Below are 19,726 nucleotides of genomic sequence, written 5' to 3'. Positions count from 1 at the left end.
ATTGCTTCATGACATCTAGAGGAAGGATCTAGTATAGGACATGTTTTCAAATAAAAACTTCTTAATAGCATTAAACATCAGTGTCCTAATCTTACAAATGATAAATGGAATGTTAAACTGGACAATTCTGATTACTGAACAAAGTGTAGTGGAAAATTTGTCACAGAAAACAGTCTCATATTTCAGGTTTCATGTGTTTCCTTTTTTGAAAGCAGAATATTTCAAGTTCTGCTTCTGAAATGTACGATTACTACAGAAATAGATAGATAAATATGGAGGCAATTCTTAAGTATCCAGATAGGAGAAAGGTGGGCAATAAATAAAGTTCTAAACTAGGCCAGAACATGCAGTCCTTTCCTTTTTTATAAAAGTAAGCAAATTTGAATAACAGCCCATTTGAAAACTCAGTGTGCATAGAAGGAGATGTGAATGTGAAAACGTAATGTGCAAACATAAGTAATGACAAACATTGTGCCTTTTGTTTTAGCTAAAAATTAAAATAATTAAAAGTGCTGGCTTTAGCAATGCACGTTGCCTTTAGTTTCAATGGCATACACACTTCAGTAAGTGAATCAACATAAAAAATGCGTTCGTATCTTTCCCCCCCCGTTCCTCAAGGGAATTTGCTGTTCTCATTCAAAAAAAAATTGTCTGTCTCACAGGTTGCTTAAAATTAACTTTTTTGGAACCTAAAAATAGCAAAGCAAATAATACTGTCTGGAATTAAATCAAGTAACCTTGATCAAACAATTAACTCTTCTTCTATTAAATCAATATTTGCTGATGCTAATACTGGAGCTAGTTCCAGTAGTTGGAATTACAGCCACTGATTTAGTGTCTTTATTATTAGTAATTAGGCTGCTGTCTTTCCCCAGTGCTACCTCTCAAAGCTAGTACTTGGCTGACTTGTAGAAACTGGCCTAGGTGATACCTACAGTACATGCTTTACACACTGGTAAAGCTTCTTTATAAGGCTGAAGGCCCTCTCTGATGGTGTGACTCCGTGAGCATTGAAATGAGTTCAGGTGTGGGCTGCCACAGCTCAACTTAGATCAACTGTTGTGGAGCCACAGCTTAAGGCTGTTTTTAGCAAAACAATTTTCGATGATATAAACTCTTACAAAAGCAGGGAGAGTTCCTGCTGTTACAATATCAGTATATTCTCTTTGGAATTTTTCTCAAGATATTACTGCAGTGGTGCTTTTCAGCAGCTTCAATTCACAAAAAGTTGTTGTCACCTCAGTACCATTCTGTCCATCTTCAGCAGCATTTCTAGTAGGGCACGTAACTGTGACAAATCAGGAATTAATTTGCTCTGATGCACTAACATGACCATGAAGCTCTCTACTAGACCTTTATTCTCTTTTCATTTGTATAATATAGTCTTTGCTTCTTGGATCTGATTACGTTCTTTTGGCTGTTAAGTTGTCCTTAAACAATATATATAGGCTGATCTGATGCTTACTCTTGTTTGGGGAAGGAATTTTTTTTTTTTTATTTTTTTTTTTTTGCATACTCTCTGGTTTGCAGTAGCATCTCAGTGTTTGTTTTGGTCCTGAATTAGCTGATCAGAAATTACTTAGTTATTCTCCAGATCCTGAAGGATGTTTTGGTTCAGATCTGGCATTATGCAATCCGAGATATACCTAATGAACATACGTCACAAAGTGGGAGATGCGACAGCAAAACTGCAGTAACAACAAATAATAAAGTTTGATAATGGGATTGCAATGTAAAAATTACTGTAGGGCATCAGACTAGACTACCTTACTATTCTCTCTGACCTTCAAAATTTTTTACATTTCTCTTGATTCTATGCTCATTAGCAAAAAGCATCCTGCTCCCAAGTATGGATCCATTGTTATGATTAAAAGATGGATTCTTTTCCCTTTGAAAGATAGGCCACAAAGAAATTTGCTATAATGTAAATTAGGGAACTGTTACTTTTGTCTATAACCCTCAAACCAACATCAGGGTAAATAGAGAAAATACTTAAAGGAACACAAGACTATGAGGCTACTGTGTAATTTGGGAATTTTACTTTTCATTATTTTGTACAAAAACTAGTATGGGAAACAATGCATTTAATGGCATGAAATGTAGTGATTGGGAAAAAGATGTTCTGGGATCACAACTTGTGATCCTGAAAGTGCTGTTTCTTTTCATTTATATGTGATAACTTTTTTCAAAGATACTACTAAGAAGGATGTCTATTGTTATTCATCTAATAACATAGGTGCAGTGGTGTTATTTAGTAGTGAATAGGAAAGAGGAAAGACCACATGCCTATAGCAGCCAATACAGGTCCCTTGCAAAACTATCAGAACCTGGATGATATTGAGAAAGTCTGGTGAATGCTGATCTAACAGCAGATTATAACAATGTTGTCTTTGTAGACATCTTAATATTGTTTGTTTTGGCTACCCATGATGTGAGGACTTTTTTGAGATAGATAGCTTTCTTCTCTGTACTATTGTCTTTGTTAGCAGTCATCCCGATCTACAAGGCAGCTTATCTGTTTCTGTTATGTATTTGAAATGAAGTACCAATATAGAGGTTTTTTAGGATATTCCATATGGATAAGCCCACACAGAATCTTTACAAATATTTTTAATTTAAATTATTCTCATAAGAATTATTATACATTATAGCTAAATTCAGCATTTCCTAGATGCAGTTTTTTGCAGTGGTTAAGAGCCTTTTTTTATAAAACTGTGTCTTATCTTGTAGGGCTGCAGCTTTCGGAGGGGGGGTGTTATCAGTGGTGTAACTTTTTGCTGTAATAGAACCAGATTAACATGATCGCTTGGTTTAATTGCAGATTGGCAAAAGAAAAAGTTATGTATGAAAAAGAAGCAAAACAGCAAGAAGAAAAGATTGAAAAAATGAAAGCTGAAGCATGTGATGATTATGGAATTAAAAAGCAGGTAAAATATCCTAAAACTTGTTTTGTAAAATCCATCTTTGCTTTCAGTTAATCATAGTCCTCCTTAAATAAAAGAATCTCCTGTACTTTTTTCCAGACTCCTGTTATATAAATACTAGACTAAAATCCTTTATCTAGACTAAATCAATTATAAAAGTCATAATAAGGATTTGCAGAAACTTCCTTTACTCCAGAACTGTTAAATTATAAGGAGACTGCATATGGATGGATTACTTAGCACTTGGGTATCACTCACTAACAGTGTGTATGAGGCCATCATGAACTCGCTTTCTCAGAAAGACCAAGAACCTGAAAATACATGGTCTGCATGCATTTAGGTAGACTAAGTGCTTGCTGGTAAGTGCAAATGTTACAGTGAAGTGAGAATGCTTGATAGTTAATATGAAGATGAAACATTTCAACTCTTGAGTATACTAGTATCCCTTTGGTAAAATCACAGAGCTCAAAGAGAGCGAGCAATGGGTAGGCAGCTGTTCCTAGCAGCTGCTAGAGTTTATAGTGAAGTCACTGACTATCAAGGTGCATGCTGTAGTTTCATCTGCTTATGACCATGGTTTACTGTCACTATTACAATATGATTAAATTTTTCTTGGAAGGTTTCCCAGAAAGGACAGTGGTTGCAGACAGCTGGTACATGCCCTTTTGGAAGGAAAAGGAGCGTCAAGTTTCCTTCTCACTGGGAGGAGGCTTGGGTTTGGGAGATTTGCGTTTATTCTTTACAGAAGTGTAGCATGCCTGTGTTTAACTGTGGCCTTTATATTCTTTCAACTAAATAAGTTATCTTTTAACTATGTGTTTTTCCCAAGAATTTCCAAGATATTTTCTCTTAAACCTTCACAGAAACTGAAATTATAAATTAAAATTATTTTCACTTGTTTCAATAGTCTGGTGTCCTCATGTTATAAAACCTAATGTACTGTTCATAGAATGGATCATAGAATCATAGAATGGTTTGGGTTGGAAGGGACCTTTAAGATCATCTAGTTCCAAACCTCCTGCCATTGGCAGGGGCACCTTCCACTAGACCAGGTTGCTCAAAGCCCCATCCAACCTGGCCTTAAACACTTCCAGGGATGGGGCATCCACAGCTTCTCTGGGCAACCTGTTCCAGTGCCTCACCACCCCCACAGTAAAGAATTTCCTTACCTCTAATCTAAATGTACCCTCTTTCAGTTTAAAGTTATTACCCCTTGTCCTTTCACTACATGCCCTTGTAAAAAGTCCCTCTCTGGCTTTCTTATAGGCACTCCTTTAGGCTGCTATAAGGTTGTCTTGGAGCCTTCTCTTCTCCAGGCTGAACAACCCCAACTCTCTCAGCCTGTCTTCATAGAAAAGGTGCTCCAGCCCTCTGATCATCTTTGTGGCCCTCTTCTGGACTTGCTCTGACAGGTCCATGTCCTTCTTGTGCTGGGGTCCCAGAGCTGGACACAGTACTCCAAGTGGGGTCTCACAAGAGCGGAGTAGAGAAGAATTACATTGCTTGACCTGCTGGTCATGCTTCTTTGGTGCAGCCCAGGATACAGTTGGCTTTCTGGGCTGCAAGCACACAGTGTTGGGTCATGTTGAGCTTCTCATCAACCAACATCCCCAAGTACTTCTCTGCAGGCTGCTCTCAATCCATTCTCTGCCCAGCCTGTAGTTGTGCTTGAGATTGCCCCAGCCCATGTGCAGGACCTTGCACTTGGCCTTTTTGAACTTCATGAGGTTCGCACAGGCCCACTTTTCTAGCCTGTCAAGGTCCTGCTGGATGCCATCCCTTCCCTCCAGCCTGTCGACTGCACCACACAGCTTGATGTCATCGGCAAACTTGCTGAGGGTGCACTCAATCCCACAGTCCATGTCGCTGACAAAGATGTTGAACAGCACCAGTCCCAATACCAACCCCTGAGGAGGGCCACTCATCACTGCTTTCCACTTGGACATCAAGCCTTTGACCACAACCCTTTGAGTGCAACCATCCAGCCAATTCCATATCCACCAAGTGGACTATCCATCAGATCCATGTCTCGCTGATTTAGAGGCAAGTATGTTGTGTGGGGCAGTGTCAAATGCTTTGCAAAAGTCCAGGCAGATGACATCAGCTGATCTTCCCTTATCCACCAATGGTGTGACGCCATCATAAAAGGCCACCAAATTTGTCAGGCATGATTCACCCTTAATGAAGCCATGTTGGCTGTCACCAGTCACCTCCTTATTTTTCATGTGCCTTAGCATAGTTTCCAGAGGATCTTCTCCATGATCTTGCCAGGCACAGAGGTGAGACTGACTGGCCTGTAGCTCCCTGGGTCTTCCTTTTTTCCTCTTTTTTTTAAAAATGGGGGTTATGTTTCCCCTTTTCCAGTCAGTAGGAACTTCACCAGACTGCCACAACTTCTCAAATATGATGTTCCCTCAGGACCAGCAGATGCATCTCATCAGGTCCTATGGACTTGTGCACCTTCAGGTTCCTTAGATAGTCTTGAACCTGATCTTCTCCTACAGTGGGTGGTTCTTCACTCTCCCAGTCCCTGCCTTTGCCTTCTGTGACTTAGGTGGTGTGGCTGGAGCACTTGCTGGTGAAGACTTGAGGCAAAAAAGTCACTGAGTACCTCAGCCTTCTCCATGTCCCAGGTAACCAGGTCTCCTGCTTCCTTCAGGAGAAGGCACACATTTTCCATAGTCTTCTTTTATCACCAACGTACCTATAGAAGCTTTTCTTGTTGCTCTTGATGTCCCTGGCTAGATTTAATTTTCTCAAGACTTCAGCTTTCCTAACCTGATCCCTGGCTGCTCGGACAATTTCTCTGTATACCTCCCAGGCTACCTGTCCTTGCTTCCACCTTCTGTAGGCTTCCTTTTTTGTGTTTGAATTTGTCCAAGAGCATCTTGTTCACCCATGCAGGCCTCCTGGTGTTTTTGCTCGACTTCCTCTTTGTTGGGATGCATTGTTCTTGAGCTTGGAGGACCCTTGAATATTAACCAGCTTTCTTGGGCCCCTCTTCCCTCCAGGGCTTTATCTCATGGTTCTCTACCAAGCAGATCCCTGAAGAGGCCAAAGTCTAATCTCTTGAAGTCCAGGGTAGCAAGCTTGCTGTGCACCCTCCTCACTGCTGCAAGGATCTTGAACTCCACTATCTCATGGTCACTGCAGCCAAGGCTGCCCTTGAGTTTCACATTCCCCACCAGCCATTCTCCCATTCCCCTGCTTCTCCCATTCCCCTGCTCAAACAAGGGAAGAATAGATTAAACAAAACTCAAATATAAAAATTAATAAAAACAAGGTTGGAGAAAGCTCTTTTAGAACAAGCTAAAGCAAATTTTTGGTAAGTTCAGATTTCAGTTCATGTGCCTATGACCTGCCTTGCTTTCATTATGCCATGGGAAAGAAAGAGAAATAAAGAATTTGTATACAAATAAAGAATTGTATTTATAGAGCTGAGCTGTCTTCTGCCTCACCAAGGACTGAGACTGTAAGTAAGATCCTAAAAAATAGTAGTCTTTCTGAAGATCTGCTGGTGCTAACAAGAACTAATGAATGCAATTCCCATTTTTAGTGTCCCCCATTCATCAGATTATTTGACTGCACTGTGATATTTCCGCAGTGACCTGCAAGATATCATCAAAGTCAAAAACAGTGGAGGCTGTGAACTTCTGTGAAATGAAATGTTACACACTACTTGAAGGTATTCTCAGAGACCAATTACAAAAGCCTTCACAGAGAACAGTCTTGATTCATTCAGAAATTGCCTGATACACTTTGAAAGCAATGAGTTCCTCCAATGACGACTTCACTTCTTGTTCTTTTAGTGCACTTTGCATTCTGGAAGTTGTTAATATTTTAGGCTATGAAGAATTTGGAGGCTCAGAAAGAATGCACACGCTTTTCGTAGGATCAAATCTGTTACTCAATTATATAATACCAGCAGAGTTTGCTCAGAACCATATTTTGGATAGATTTAACACTTTGACATGTTCCTTAGGAAAAATACCTGTAGTTACATATTTTAAGAATTGTTTTTAGTTAATAATTCCTAATCTGAATAACTGTATTTATTTAAAAATATGGTTATGGTTTTGCTTCAGTAATGAAAAGTAACATTTGGGGGATGGGAATGAATTCAATCATTTGAGACTAGGAGAATAATTTTAACTATTATTTTAGCTGAGTTAGCTAAATCAGATATGTATACACAAATCAATCCAGAGTTGAGAGAGGGATGCTTAAAAAGCTTAAAAGCATTACTCACCTCTTAATGTACTACTATTCTCCTTTAGCTTTCTAGTTACAAGTCTGCAGTAGAACATACAGTTTAACAGTACAGAAGTGACTACAGGAAATTTTACTTTAAAATTAATAATGCCATTCCTACAGCAGATGTAGACTACAGGGTGTGTCTGGTATGTAAGGAGGGATCAGTCCCTTTGTTGTACAATAGTTAGGGTTTGACTCAATATTTTTCCCCTAACTCCTTATGCAGTGGGGCAGCTTGTGGTTCCTGTGAACTCAAGTGATCTCTAGCTGAGGCAGTGACCAGCTGGTGTAGTTGGTAGTTGTTATGATACTAACTTTCACCTGTGCTGTCCAGACAGATTTACTTAATGAGGAACAGATTCAGTATCAGAGAAACAAAAAGGACAATTTTCTTGCAGTGCTGGTATACTCTGACCAAGATTATAATTTGAAGACCCTGTTGTAGGGCACAAGAAGACTTTGTTAAGGTTCCCTTCCTCCCATCTGAATATGTAGAGTCCCAAGCATTTCACCTGTAACTCCCCTATATTACATTGTCCTGGGTGCAGGTTGTATTTGCACTGCTTGCTGTGCCTCAACTCACATCAGCTAAATTCAGGATGGGTGAGGGGCAAGGAAGCCCTTCCTTTTCCATCACTTACACCTTATTTAAAAAAACATAAATCAGTCTGCTACCATCTGTTTTTTTGTCTACAAAAGGCAGATGAGAAATTTAGAATTCAGGGGAAAGCTTGTAACAATTCATTTGAGCCAAATTTGCAGAAAAAAACCCATAATAAATGAAGAGCAGTATTTGGAAAAAAAAGGCTATGAAATAAAAAAATGTTATATCTCAAAATCACATTATCTTCAACCATCAGACTTGTAGGAAAAAGGGTTATTAAGTACTTTAATAAGATTGTTTTCAATTTAGTATTTTATTAACAAACAAACTATTTTATACAAAATTTATCAGGTTTGTAGAAGTCAGGAAAAAATACTTAAAGACTTTTGATGTATTCCACCAGGTGTAAAGTCTGCATATAGTTTCTGTAGAGGGTCATGAAGAACCGTGACTGGTAGCAGCAAGTAGTGCAATTGTACCTCCATGTGGATTTTTTCATAATGAAGCCTTAGTTTCTACGCATTTGTAATGATTCTCATTATATGAAGATTTTACACAGAGCTTCATAATACTTTAGAAAATTTTCACACTGTAATCACTCATGAGAGCAGACTAATGGTAGGAACCAGCAGTTTTATGTATTTCTGTAGTTGTTGATGGGTCTTGTACATAAATGAACATCCTTTCCCAGCTAATGCTTTTATCTCGAGGCTTCTGAGTGTGGGAGAAGCCTGAGGTATCTACTCCTTGTTTCCTCTCAGTGGGATTGTTGATGTACTCTGGTGGTTTTGTTAACTGTCAGTACTTTTACTGATAAATGATAAATTTTTGTTTTTTTAAAAAGCTATCCTATAGTTCCAAATTACTTCTCCAGATGAATTAAAAATCCAATGGACTTAACATAGAATTTAGTATCTGCGTGTCAAAGAGTACATAAGTGTACATAAAGTACATCTTGCTAATACAGAGTTTTTTACTCTTGATTAGTGAAAAAACAGCAGTATTTCTCTTGCTTTGTTGAGTGAAATGTAGAGTAGCTCTTGAAACAGCTAAAAAGAAATACATTTGGAAACAATGTATGTTGTTTTGGAAAATTACTGTGGAAGATGAGAAGTTGCTGCTAATCTTGTTACTGGAGGAGTTTCGCTGAAAGGAACATTGTAATGTTCTGTAACTTTTTCATTTTTAAATGTCTATTAACCCCCAAAGAAATATTCCTGTTAACTCGGTTGGCTTTTTACATTTTTAGCTCTTTCCAGTCCCCACCTGATTGGTTCAAACAAAGTTTCATTCTTCTGACCAATCAAATACAGTCAGATTAGCTGAAACATACAGTTTCACTTCAGTTTCTGATTATTTCCATAATTTTTTTTTCCCCTTAAGAACATATGGTCTTTGCTTAATAATCTGGAATGTAGCTCTAGTTGCTTAGGTAAAGAGGCAGTGGAAATGCCTAATGAAGAGTCTAATGTTCCCCTTTATGTATTTGGACAGCATCCTTAACAAGCATAGTTTGTTTCCTTAAAAGCTAGCAACTTGGAATTCTCTGTACTAAGTACAGAATAATATTCCTAACACACAGGTGATACTAAAAATGCTTTCAAACTTTGGTTTTATTGGCTAATGTACTTTCTGAAACAGCAAATGATGAAAAATCATTACTGTGATCTTCCTTTTTGCCTTCTGTTTTCCAAAGGTTGTTTTCCTTTTTATCTGGGCAGGTTTGGATTCCAGACTTTATGCTGAAGATTAAAGGCACTCGTGCAGTATGTGGAATAAGTTAGTATGGCAACATTCCTGTGGTAGAAATGGAATGGTAGAAATGCCACCACAATGGGACATGATTAATTTCTTTTTCAGTTGGGCTCATGTTTCCTGTGCTCTAGAGGAAGAAAAATCTGGACTTGACTTTTCTGCCTTCTGTCTATCTAGGGAACTTCCCATGTCTGTTCTGCTTCCAATTTTAGCACAAATATTTCCCCAGGTATCTCACCTCCACAAAACAGATGGGGGATTTCTCCAAACCTTCAAGCTTATTTATTCTAAAACATCTCCTAACCAGCCTGCTACCTTTTAGCAAAGCATGCATTATTTTAAGCATAGATTCAGGATCTATAGCTTATCTTAACAACCAACCCCAAAAAATGTACAAACAAAAAAAGCCCAACCCCCTCAACCTCTCTCCCAAGCTTAACCTCCCCCACAAAAAGTTGGGGGGCGGGGGGGGGGGGGGTGCAGAGAGAAAATTTTGGATATTTGCTCTAACAAGTTTGAGCTGTTCTTGTTGGGAAAGAAGTCTTTGTCTTGTCAGTGTATTCTTTACGCCATTCCCAAAAAGACCTCTTCATTCAAATGTTTACCACCTCTCACCTGTTTACAGGGTGAGGTTTATACTTGCATCAACATGGATCTGTTCAGGTAGCATTTTGAGTTGCTGGAAGGAGATGTGCTGCCTGATGATTAAATGACAACTTTCTGTAATGGATAATTCCTTTATCATTCTCTAAGTTAATTTTAAAGGAACAGTATCTGTAATTTATGATACAGTGTGTTTAATTAAAAACTTTTTCAGTTGAGGACATGGAGTTTTGCTTCTGTCCTCTGAAAAGTATCTCCATTTTTTAGCTTTAAGTCATGTGGTGTTCTCCCTCCATCCCCCGCTGCTGACAATGAAGAAAACCTGACAGTTGTACATTGGTAGAGAACAGCCAGTGACAAACTGTTTTCCGAAAAGACCAAAGGAACCTTTCTGCCTTTTATGTCCTAAAGAGGTCTGCTTTAGAGGAAACAGGATTAACCCTCACCTGAGAGGAGCTGCAGAGAAAGCTCATTTGAAATACTGAGGCATTAGATCTAGAGGGTTTTCTTCTCCTTCGTCTTTCTTGATACAAATGGTAGGTTGTTTGTGGTTGATACATGGCCATTTCAGTTCTTGAAGTGCTCAAGCACTATAGAAACAAAACAATGTTCTCTAATTCTGTACTGCAAGCTTTTCTTCATGGTCCTTCAGAAGTGTTTTGATCAACATATTTGACAACTCGCCTACAACGGACTGCAGTGTGCTCTTGTATCCTGTATTTGTGGATAGCTCAAGCTTCTTTTGGGCCTGAAAATAAAACAAGTTGCTTCAAAGGAAGTAGAACTAATAAAACTTGGTTTCCTATAGTTTTTATGTATGTTTGGAGTTTTTTTCTCCTACATCACTATGTCACTGTGCCACCATCCTGGCCCAGCACCTTGGGCCTTTATGTTCCCTGGTTACCAGTGAGGCAAGAAGTAATTACCATGCTGTAGATTTAAGTTACAAATATGTTGATAAGTCAAACAGTAGCCTTAGCATGACTCTTTACTTTGTGCTACAATCTCTAACTTAGTAGGAGTCTTAATTTTGGAACCGCTGGTGTTCGTGATACTTAGAGATGGCCTTTTTTCTTTTGGGTCCTTCCATCGGATATGGTTGTAATTAGTAGATGCATTCCAAGTGGTTTACAAATTTCTGATGAAAAGAAGTTCAAACCAGTAGCACACTTCCTAGCAAACTGAATTATTTGCATGTCTTTTTCTTTTGCTCCCTACCATCTTTGAGTAGATCCATACTGTTATGATTATCTGTGCAACAGTCAAAGGGCAAGTGGTTATGAGGCAGTATTTAAAAGCATGAATACATATTCATGTGTGTGTATATATTTGGTACATATGTGACTCATTCACATTTATCACATTTTTTAGCCTAGCTCTTGTGTTCAGAACACCACTCCTGACATATAAAACAATATTGTCGCTATACTCTTTGACCCAGTAGTTTATTAGGCTGTTCTTCCAAGATCAAGGAAAGACAGAGACCCCTATGGAGGTTTTCTTGTTGTTGTTTTCAAGTTATTTGTGGAACTGCATATCTCTAAATCTCTTGGTTAGATGTGGGTCAGCTGGGAAAAAAATAAAACCAAACTCTGCTTCCATATTTTTGAAGCTGATAAAACTGATGTCTCCATTATACAATACATATCAGGCTGAGCAAAATAGCTTCCTGCTGCGGAATACTTGGTGTCAACACTCATACACAGAAATACTTATTTGTATTCTTAAATTATCAAATATTTGTTTTAGTATAAGTACTTGCGTGATCTAGGAAGTAGAGAGTCTGCCTCCTGTGAGCAGCTCTGATCTGCCTAAAGTTAGTAGCTTTGAACTTTAATTGTAGGACCTGCTAAAAATCAAAGTTGCATATGTTTAAAGCTTTGGGCATTACCTCCTCAGCTGTTTCTCACAGAGTCATGTTTGGCCTTTGGGCTTATTTTGAATTTGTGAAGTAATTGTCTGATTGTAGTTATGGTGCCCTTCCACTTAAGCAACTGGTAGGTGGATCTGTGTATTTGCATCTGTTCTGCTTTATCTGCCACTGCAATCTGGAATTTATGGGAAACAGATTGAAGACTACTGATAATGCATTATGCACACCAGTTCTTTGACATCTGATCCAATTTACAAAAAATCCACATCGTGTTTGGTAAATAGGCTATATACACCCCAACAGTTAGAGAGCTCCATCACATCTGAGGAAACTGCTTTCTTTTGAAAGATGCCAGACATCTGCTCCCTTAGAAGAAATACCTTGAATCCTGAAAGACAACTGACTAGAAATGTGGCAGGTTGAAGAGATTTGTTTAAGTGGCTTTTTTGGTACACTTAAAGGAAAGGGGATGTCATCCTCACTGTAGCCACAATAGCTCTTTTGGTCCTGTGTGCACTTACTGACAACACATACAATTTGCTTCTCCCTGTACGTATTTTTGTGCTTTATTGCTTTTGTCTTAACACTGTATTTAGATGCACTTCAGTTACTTTACTTTTTTATAATACTTCTGTTTGGCATTGTAATTCACAGAAACCTTGCAGATATTTATGGTTCTTTGCAAAGTTAGATCAGTTTTCATGTCATAACTTCCTCTGTGACCTGCTTATAATTTAAGCTCCTTAGAGTTCAGTCAGAAAGTTTGATAGAATTTTGATAGAATTTGGAGAGCAAACACTTTAAAAATTCCAGTCCTAAAGCTTATCTAATTATTTGAGCTTTTGACTTTGCTTTATTATATACATTTGTAACAGTAAATGATCTATTTGGGATTATCAACATTACTTGAAAAATTATGTTTTATGCAGAAGTTATCAAAGTTCGCATAGATAGTTTGGTAATCAACTAATAATATTGGTTCCACAAAATTCCTGTTCCAGTCTCCAACTGTTTGCACCTGCTGAGTATGGTTCCAGGATTTATCATCCTTCTGTTTTTTATTATTGCATAACTGCAGGCAAATGTAAATAAAACCCAGCTACCCCTTTGGATCTCAGTCAAATTCTGTTTGAACAGAGTGACTGGGGTAGTTTTGCTCTTTTCTTACAGCAGCCAGGACTACAGCTTACAGATGCTAGGTTTATATGCCTTCCCAGATCACTGATTGGGTGGCATATATCAAATAAGTTACTACTTTTCATCTACCAGCTTTATAATACACAACTATTTAGCAATGCTGGCCCAAGGAAGCCTTTATTGGATATTCTCACTCCTGTAGGTATTCTTTATAGAACAAATTTCTACTACATAAAGCAGAAGGTGTCATCTCATGCAGTTTATGGCACACCTCATTCTACTGAAGTTACAAACCTTTATTTATTAATTCATTGCTGAAAGGGTAATGTGCAGAGTTCCTAGTCTTATTTTTAATACAGTCCAACACTGAATGCTTAAAAGAAAAGTGATAATAACAATGAGAACTAGAATTTGGGTGTGCTTATCTTTTTTTCTTTTTTTAAATACTTGTCACCCATCTTTGCTTCATTAGACAGGTTTTGCCCTAGATTCGCTGAAAGAAAATGAGAAACAAAGTTTTTAAATGCTTTCTCTCAAAAATTACTTGAACTAAGAACTTAAATACATGACACTTAAAAACATGGTGATAATGTTTTACTACGTAAGGCTTTCCTGTATGCATAAATACATTCTTAGCTGTAGCTTATCTTCCCTTTTACAATGACCCTTCAGTACAGCAGCATTAATACTGAAAGGAGAATACAATGTAGGAATGACAGACAGAATGAAGTAAGGTATTGAAAAGGAACACCTTCTGTTGCATGTTATCCTGAATACAGAAGAGGTTTCATATTTAAATATCTAACAGATTTTCATTTCTAAACAGATTTAACATTGGTGAAAAATTTGCATACCTTTTCTTCTCAGTGGTTGGATTTCAGATCCAGAAATGTTCCATGAAATAAATGTTCCCTTGTTTAAATCTGAAGTTGTTTTCTGCAGGAGGAGGCAGGATGTTCAGATTCAGTGGGGTGCCAGTTTAGTAATTTTGTTCAAAGTGCATGGTGAGAATAATCTTTCTCGTAAAATGAAGCACAAGGATAAGTAATAACTTTTTATGCATGATAAGCATCAAAAATAGAGCCTGCTGGTCTTTGGTTTTCATTTTTCTTTACCTTTGTCTTTCAGTCAGAGCCTCCTGCAGTGTGCACACAATGTGATCAATAACTCAATAACTTTTTTCATGCAGTAATTATCTCTATGTGGTATTATCTGAACCCTGTTTTTCTTTATTACCCAAAAGATGCAGGAGATATTTATATAACCAGCTGATCCCATTTTGGATGAAGCTGCTTCACGACAGCAGGAGAAAGTTTGTTTTAAATAGCCTTTTTTAACAAATGCTGTATGAAAAGCTTACCAGGCAGTACTTTTTTCCTAAGGGAAAAGTTATTCTAAATACTCCTTTGCACTTAATACTATAATTAAGCACAAAGTAAATGGAAGAAGCGTCCTGCAAATTTACAGAGTTTTAAGCAATTATGCTAAGTGAGTATCTTTTAATAAAAAAGCCTATTCAGAAAATAGGTGCAACTGTTCTGAAGTTCCTAGATGATGACCAGACTACTGATTTTTCAGAGTAAAGACTTATCTTAAAAAATAATGTTCCTATCTGGAATACATTCTCATTTCATTGGCCTCCGATTTTCACAGATCGAGATCTTACAAGAGTCACGAATGATGATTCCCGACTGCCAGCGCAGACTAGAAGTTGCACATGCAGATCTTACTCAGCTACTAGTAAGTATAACACCATAACCCACCGATCAAGAAATGCTGCTGTTCCTTGATGAACTTGGATAAACATGCTTGTCTGCAGTGCAACTGCAGCATATTAGAACTGGATTGAAGAATTACTTTTTATAGGTCCCAAGACTAGCATCCTATAACATCCCAATATTTCATTTTAGATAATTGTCTTTGCAGACTTGGTCTTCAGTCTATGAAAACTGTGTGTTAGAGTATTAGAAACTGTCTCTAATGGAATGTACACTCAACATACACTTAAATACTGAAGTGCTGGAATGGACTCTGAATTCCTGTGCTAGTTACACATTCATAAAAAACAGTTCACCCACTTTAGGTAGTTTTCTAGATAGTGTAGGTGTATATAATATGCTTGTAGTGAACTGAAATAGTCAGAATGCTTTGCTTACTACTTCTGTTATGCTATGCACAAGAAACGACAGCTGAGTCCTTGCTGAGTACTGCTTTATGTTTTATTAGTGAGGTGACCACTAGTGCCCCATTTTTAAGATACAAGTATCTGCATGAATAAATAGTATCTTGTACAAATAGATTCACTGAAACTGTACTAAGTTTGGAGATCATCACGCGTACTTTAAAAACTGCCTTCTCATCAGGAACTCAGCTACACATGTAAATGCTTCTGTGAGGCTAAAAATATATACCCTAAATTAAGCCCCAGACAAATTTGATGGCTAAAATGCAAATCCCTTCTCAAAGGAAAATTCAAGGTGTCTTATACTCAGGTAGTATGCCTCTACTGTTTTCCAAAATAAATGCTCAGTACCTGGCAGGATTTAGAGTCCTTCTGTCATTTAACTAGTTACTTAACAGTTAGCTGATCTAGATTTCAGTGGTATGCAGAAGTGGTGCTATTGATCCACACAGCATGCTGTACAAACTTAAAACAAGGAATGGGGGGGGAGTTACTATTGTTGTTAAGAATTTGGAAGTCTTCAAGAGTTGCTTTCTGTGCTTAGCTCACCTGCAGTGCTTTCACTAAAATCAACTGTATAGTAGTATGTTTTTTCAATTGTCAATCTGCTTAAGCTTTTTCCTAACAGTACTCTTGTTCTGAGGTCTGTTTTATTCATTCCAGTTATGCTGTCCTTGGTCTTAAACATTTAACAGAATTAAATAAAGATATGCATAGGTCAAATCACACATAACAGCCATTATCCTGGACCTGAAGTAGAATAAAAGAAATTACCTGTGCTTTGAGTCATGTAGAACTAGTGTTTTCAATAAAGATATATCCCTTGTTTCATAGAATCATAGAATGGTTTGGGTTGGAAGGGACTGCAGTCCATCCACTTGAGAGGTATGGGAAGAGAGGTTGCCAGTGAAGGCCAAGGCAAAAAAGTTGTTGAGTACCTCAGCCTTCTCCTTGTCTGTTGTTACCAGGTTTTTTTTCTTTTTTTCATTTTCATAGTTAACCTTCTTAAATTTAATGCCATGTCAATTAATTCCAAAGTACTTCAAAAATTTTGTTTTTGATTCTAGGAAAATGAAAAAGAATTGGAAGAAGCCGAAGAGTATAAAGAAGCACGTTCCATACTGGAGTCAGTGAAGCTGAAAGCCTAGAACGTCTTTCAGTACTCTCTTTATATGCATTAGCAGTAGGTCTATTCCACACTTTCATTTGACTATGGCTTTATTACTATTGTTGACTTGCTAAGGTTCCCTTTATGCAAACTGGCCTTTCTCTAACTGCAAGATGCATCAAATAAATGATGTTCTGAAACATCTGTGTGTTCCATATTCAGGCAAAACAGAAACATTTCCAGTTCACCTTGATTACAAAAAGGAAAAATAAAGCCAATTTAATGTAAGCATAATAGTGTAATAGCTAATATACAGAACTTAATCTGAGCAGTTCAGGCTATGAAACATTGTTTAGCTATGTAAGGAATGTGAAGGACCAATAAATACTTTAGAATGAAATAGAATCATAGAATGGTTTGGGTTGGAAGGGACCTTAAAGATCATCTGGTTCCAACCCCTCTGCCATAGGCTTTAGAAGCACCTTATATCTGAAATAATTTCAAGCCATTATAGCGTAACAATCTGTACTGAAAGAGGAGGTGGACTAAATGACCCTACAAAGTCACCTATCTTTTTTCTATGATGCAATTTATCTGTAGTTTTATTATGTACTCCTTGTTTGTCTTTGAGCCCAACACAGAATTAAGAGCTGATTCCAAGTCTTTTTCAATTTGCCTGGCGTTGATTCGTAGAGCCCAATTCACACAATTACCATTGATCAAAATTCTGTTACTTTTTCAAGAAACAGAATTTAGCAGCTGACTAGTATGTTGTCGATTGGATCTCCTGGTAAGAGTTCTGGCCTGAAAGCTTTTCCTGAAAACACCTTGGCCTAAGTGAGGTGTTTTTGAACAAAGCTCAAAGCCCAGAAGGTGAAAGAGAACTAATGGGTAAGGGAACAATGCTTAATCTGCCTGGAAGACCATTAAAACTTTTATGTACAAAAGCTGTGGTTCTTTCAGAATAGCTTCTCTAAACAGCAAACAGTAAGCTCTGCTGATGAACAAGAAAGCTTTTTACATTAGTTTTTCTAGTTTGAAAGTGCTCTTGCATGTTCCTTAAAGGCAACACAAAGCACAGTGTTCCTTTTGTGTGGTGCTATATTGAATACTCTGAATAAAATTTTTTGTTAACCCTGAGTTCGGGTAAACTGCAGTTTCAGTACCTCTATTTGTGTACCTTAAGCACATTGAGAGTAATAAGTCTAGTTCTCCATTACTCTTAAGCACTGCTCTGACAGATTATCAACACAAGATTTCTGATTGACTGCAGAATTACTTACTTTTGAAATGACCCCAGACCAGCACTAGACAGTGCTGAGAGGTGAAACCTTTTGTGACATTACTATGGTTTCATAAGAGTACATGCACACCTGCTTACCAGCGTTGTGTCCTAGGTATACGACTGCCAAACAGACACTGCCTGGTTCACAGCACAAAGGAACTGCTATTGAGGAGAACATCTGTCTTTAAATATCCATTTCAGCCAGCTTCTTCAATGGACCTTCACCAGGAAAGATAGCTGGAGCGGACAAAGCAGATTACACATCTTAACTGACCGGCTGCAGTCAGCGTACCAGTAACGCTGTGCTTGTGGCCATTGAGTGGAGTGTGGTAAATAAATGCTGAGCTGGAAAGGAGGTGTGGGGAGGTGTCGAGTCTGCTGGGTAAAGCAGAATTTAAAATAAAAATTACTCTTCTTCAAAAGAAAAAAATACACATTTCTGGAAAATAAACCCACAAAAAAATTATGTGCAGTTGCTCAGTACTACAAGAAATGCAGGTCAGCATGAAAGCTAAACAGAGGCATGACCTATAGCGGCTAAAGGAAAGTAGCACTGTGATATGGTTTAAGTTGGCATTTAGAGTTAAAGGCACATGGGGCTGAGTAGCTACTATATAAACCAGACTCCAGGGAACAGTTTATTGGTGCAATAGTTTCTAGGGTAGTGTAGTTTCTCATGTTTGCTTAATACTTCTCTGTGCAAGCTCTTTTCTAGCTCCCTCCAACTGCATCATGAACCAAAACGATACTCTCCCCTATCCATTTCTTTTTCCCTCTTACTAAGTTCTCCAAAAGACCAAGCATGTTCTGTTGTATGGAAAATAGCCAGCCTTACTGACAAAAATCAAGGTATGTTCACACCTGAGAGTACTTCCTCTCTTCTTGTCTCCAGATGCCTCTGGAAGTGTCTAACTTACGAGAGGACAGCAGCATACCTGTAAAACCTATACCAAAAAATTGTAACAAGGCAGCAATAACATAGGGCTGGCCCCTGAAGGGTGGATTGGCAAAGCTATGCAGATAATGCATTACTCACGCTAGCAGAACAGTTGATCTGCTGTTATATTATGGTAGACTGTATTTTTCCAGCAGTGCTCTGAGTGGCCAGATGCAGAAGAAAATGTGGAAAATTAAGCATAAGCAGTAGTATTGTTACTACCTTCTCAGATCCCAAACTCAAAAGGCAGTAGCACATCAGGTGCTACCATGTTATTTCTAATTTTAAAGTTATGTACTCTTTTTGGAGATATATAGCCTGCATCAGCAGATACAAGAGACCATCCCCAAAAAGAAAAATCCTGTGGGCAACATTTTTCACCTCTGTCCTCTTTGAACCTTGTCACTAGCTTTACTGATGCCTTTCAAAGCCTACCTAAGATAGACAAGCTGTATTTACCTTTTCATATGATGATACATGTTAATTTATTACTCAGTTTTCATGCTCCACTTTTGCCACAAAGGCATTTTTCACACCCTGGACAGAGGTACTATCCTTTCAATTACACCTCTCTTGCTGGCAAAATACGTTTAAGAAGTTTCTCAGTTATTATGCAGTTGAACAAAGCATTTGTTTTACTGAGAGGTCGCAGCAGAACAGGAGTCCATGTTACACTCTGACTGAAGAAACAGAAGTGATCTGAGAAGAAAAAGGTAGACTGAAGATAACAATTTGGAAGTAAGTTACTGTTCTAAGTTCTGTGCCCATCGCTCTGATCATGTTTGCTAGCTACCACCTGCTTTTAACTTTACCCTTGCACAGTTAAGACTCTTGCCCTTTGATTCAGAAGATGTGCTGCATCTGAAAGACAACTACAGAACAAACCTGGTACCTTCACCTAGAAGCTAGTATTTCTTAAGTCCTCAGTTATACTGTATAATCAAAGTTATGGAGGCATGCACAAACAAATCCAACGGCTGTTAAAGCTCACATTTATTCTTCAGTAAAAAGTTAGTTAGAACTCTGATAACATTTGTAAACCACAGGCTCAGTAATGTAAGGGA

General features: G+C 38.0%; 1 protein-coding gene across 1 annotated transcript in view; it reads left to right on the top strand.

Moving 5' to 3' along the window:
- TBCA (tubulin folding cofactor A) overlaps positions 1-17,574 on the top strand; it is a 33,498-nt gene extending 15,924 nt beyond the window's left edge. Inside the window, exons 2-4 of the mRNA XM_049794452.1 lie at positions 2,822-2,927; positions 14,804-14,890; positions 16,400-17,574. Of these exons, the coding sequence (XP_049650409.1) occupies positions 2,822-2,927; positions 14,804-14,890; positions 16,400-16,480 (274 nt within the window). The 3' untranslated portion in view covers positions 16,481-17,574. The remainder of the gene's footprint in view (positions 1-2,821; positions 2,928-14,803; positions 14,891-16,399) is intronic.
- The last annotated feature ends 2,152 nt before the right edge of the window (positions 17,575-19,726 follow it).

The sequence above is a fragment of the Accipiter gentilis genome, chromosome Z (assembly GCF_929443795.1).
Source record: "Accipiter gentilis chromosome Z, bAccGen1.1, whole genome shotgun sequence".
NCBI lineage: Eukaryota > Metazoa > Chordata > Aves > Accipitriformes > Accipitridae > Astur > Astur gentilis.
Note: the sequence above shows the minus strand (reverse complement) of the source record. Positions and strands in the feature narration are given on the sequence as shown.